Source organism: Labeo rohita, unplaced genomic scaffold (assembly GCF_022985175.1).
Source record: "Labeo rohita strain BAU-BD-2019 unplaced genomic scaffold, IGBB_LRoh.1.0 scaffold_2084, whole genome shotgun sequence".
Lineage (NCBI taxonomy): Eukaryota > Metazoa > Chordata > Actinopteri > Cypriniformes > Cyprinidae > Labeo > Labeo rohita.
The window spans coordinates 8,402-10,699 of NW_026128313.1; the positions used below are offsets into that span (position 1 = coordinate 8,402).

The following is a 2,298-nucleotide window of genomic DNA, read 5'->3' on the forward strand; positions in this document are numbered from 1 at the left end:
TTTGCTCCTGTGACACTAGTGATGTTGCAATCTCTGTGGGTAGATCCATCATATTTGTTTGCATAAATGGAAGGATCACATATAAAAGCATTTATGTAACGCATTACTTTAGTTCCTTGTTATTTATTTATCTTTCATGTTCTCTCAGGCCGTTATAATCTTCACGTTCCAGTGCTAACATGCAAACATTGCAAAAAGCAATGGGCTCCAGAAGTCAGTGACTTTGTAAGGAGTGGTTACTGGCCTGCCACCATGCAAGCACAAACGCTGTTTCACCAAGATCTGTTCCATTCCTTTGAAGCTATGAAGACTGCAGCTCCAGGAATGTCAGTGAAAGCCTTCACAGCAATGTTGGACCAGAGAACAAAGCAATTTGGAAGAGTGAGTAAAAATGTGAAGCTGAAAGACAAATTCATAATTTTTTTTATTATAAGTAGCTGTAAGGCTGGACAGTATGGCAAAACTAGTGTCAAGTCTAAGCAGGGCGTAAATTCAAATATACGCACATATGAAGTTCAAGGTCCACAAGTGGCTGTAATATTTCAGGTTTCTGACATGAACTGAACTAAAGACCATACTAGGCAGCATTTGGCATTTGCATCCTTCTTGGATTTAAAAAGGTGCATTGACAAAACATAAAGTGGTGATTTTTGTAGTTTATTGTCATTGAAAGCTATACCATAATTTGTTTACTTCAGACTGGCAAAGTGAATGCAGATGCTTTTCAGAGGAGCTTTCTGCAATATGTGTACTACAACACTGAAGTGAACCAACTTCTGGGAAAGGAGCCATTTGTCTGTCCAGCCTGTAGCCCTGAAATGGTGGCAGTTTCAGTGGATGGCAACAGAAAACTCTACAAGTTCCAGAAAACAAACCAGTGAGTTTTGTGTGCACATTAAAAACAGCCAGTGTAGTTAATGTATATACTTGCTGTTAACATTATAATAATATTATATATCTCATTTTGTTCTTTAAAATTAAGCTGTCGATACTGTAGCCGTTGAGTATAATATCTATGTTAAGACTTTGTATCCTTGTTTTAAAAAAAATGTGCCGTATACATGATGTTGTTCTTGTTGTTTATTATTATTATTATTATTATTTATATGTAAAACTTGTTACTACAGAGGTACTACCTTTTTTGTAGGAATGAAGACCCAGGATTCTTTGATGGAGTGTTTTTAGCCCAAGACTCTGAGGTGTCCAATTTTGTTTTTTGTTTGTTGTTTGTTAAGTTTTCAATCAAGCTGAGCAAAGGGTATCTCAGGCTTATTACTTATTATACTTACTTGCTTACAATTATAGTAATTGGAAGTAAAGTTGGAAACACTGTAGCCTTCTTAGGTGTTTGGATGAGGGAGTCTTTGATTAGGTGTTGAGATTAGTGATGCAATTGAACTTTCACAAATTTTCACAAAGTGAAGTTGTAGAGCTGGATAAAAAAATACAGCTAGATTCTAATCCAGAGGGCACAGAAAATCCATAATATTAGTTGCCACACATTGTCTGATAAAGTTAGACCATTGCAATTAACCTCCTGTGTGCCTTGGAGTGTTTGAGTGTACAGCCCTGCTATGTAATGTCCTTAAATTAACTACAGACATGTTGAAACAGTTTACTTTGTTAGACTGCAGGAAAAGCGACGTGTGGGGAATCACACTGGACCGCAGCAAGAGAGACCTCAAAGCAGGCAAACAAGTTGGATGAAGAAGGTGTAGAAATTGCTGTGTGCAGGCATGGATTCCTCCTCAGAGGTTGGTATTGGTCTTGATAAATTGCAAATAAAGATATTTAGAGATGATGATGATCTGAAGCCTATTCTTCAGTATACAATGTGCTCTCTACTTTTTTTTTTTTCAATTCAATTCAAATTTATTTGTATAGCGCTTTTCACGATACATATCGTTGCAAAGCAGCTTTACACCAAATTGACATTTTTACAATATATGTAGTAGTAGCTTGATGTACATATGGCAGAGATGTGTGGTAAAGATCAATTAATGACGTAATCAAACAAAGAACACTATAAATTAGTATCAGAATTCGGTAGTGCTGTATGTTTTCAGGGTTGGCATCATCTGAAGTCCTCTGTGGGGTTGGCATCATCTCTTCTTAAGTGTTCTGGATCCAGACTGGAGCTTGTGAATTCCTAGTTACCATGTCAATCCCACGGCAAAAACAGAGAACAAATAGGAACATAATTAGTGTAGCTGCTGTTCAAACTAAGAAAAGGAAGATTTGTTAAACCAGAGCTAAAAGATTAATAATGTTCATTTGATCAGATATAACTGCAGGAGA

At 36.6% G+C, this 2,298-nt stretch overlaps 1 protein-coding gene across 1 annotated transcript; it reads left to right on the top strand.

The window, feature by feature from the left end:
* Positions 1 to 271: 271 nt before the first annotated feature.
* LOC127159342 (uncharacterized) lies at positions 272 to 1,199 on the top strand (the record flags this gene model as incomplete). Its single annotated transcript, XM_051102197.1, has 3 exons — positions 272 to 381; positions 699 to 877; positions 1,148 to 1,199. Coding segments are annotated over exons 1-3 (309 nt in total), but the record flags the coding sequence as incomplete, so codon positions are not given.
* Positions 1,200 to 2,298: the final 1,099 nt, after the last annotated feature.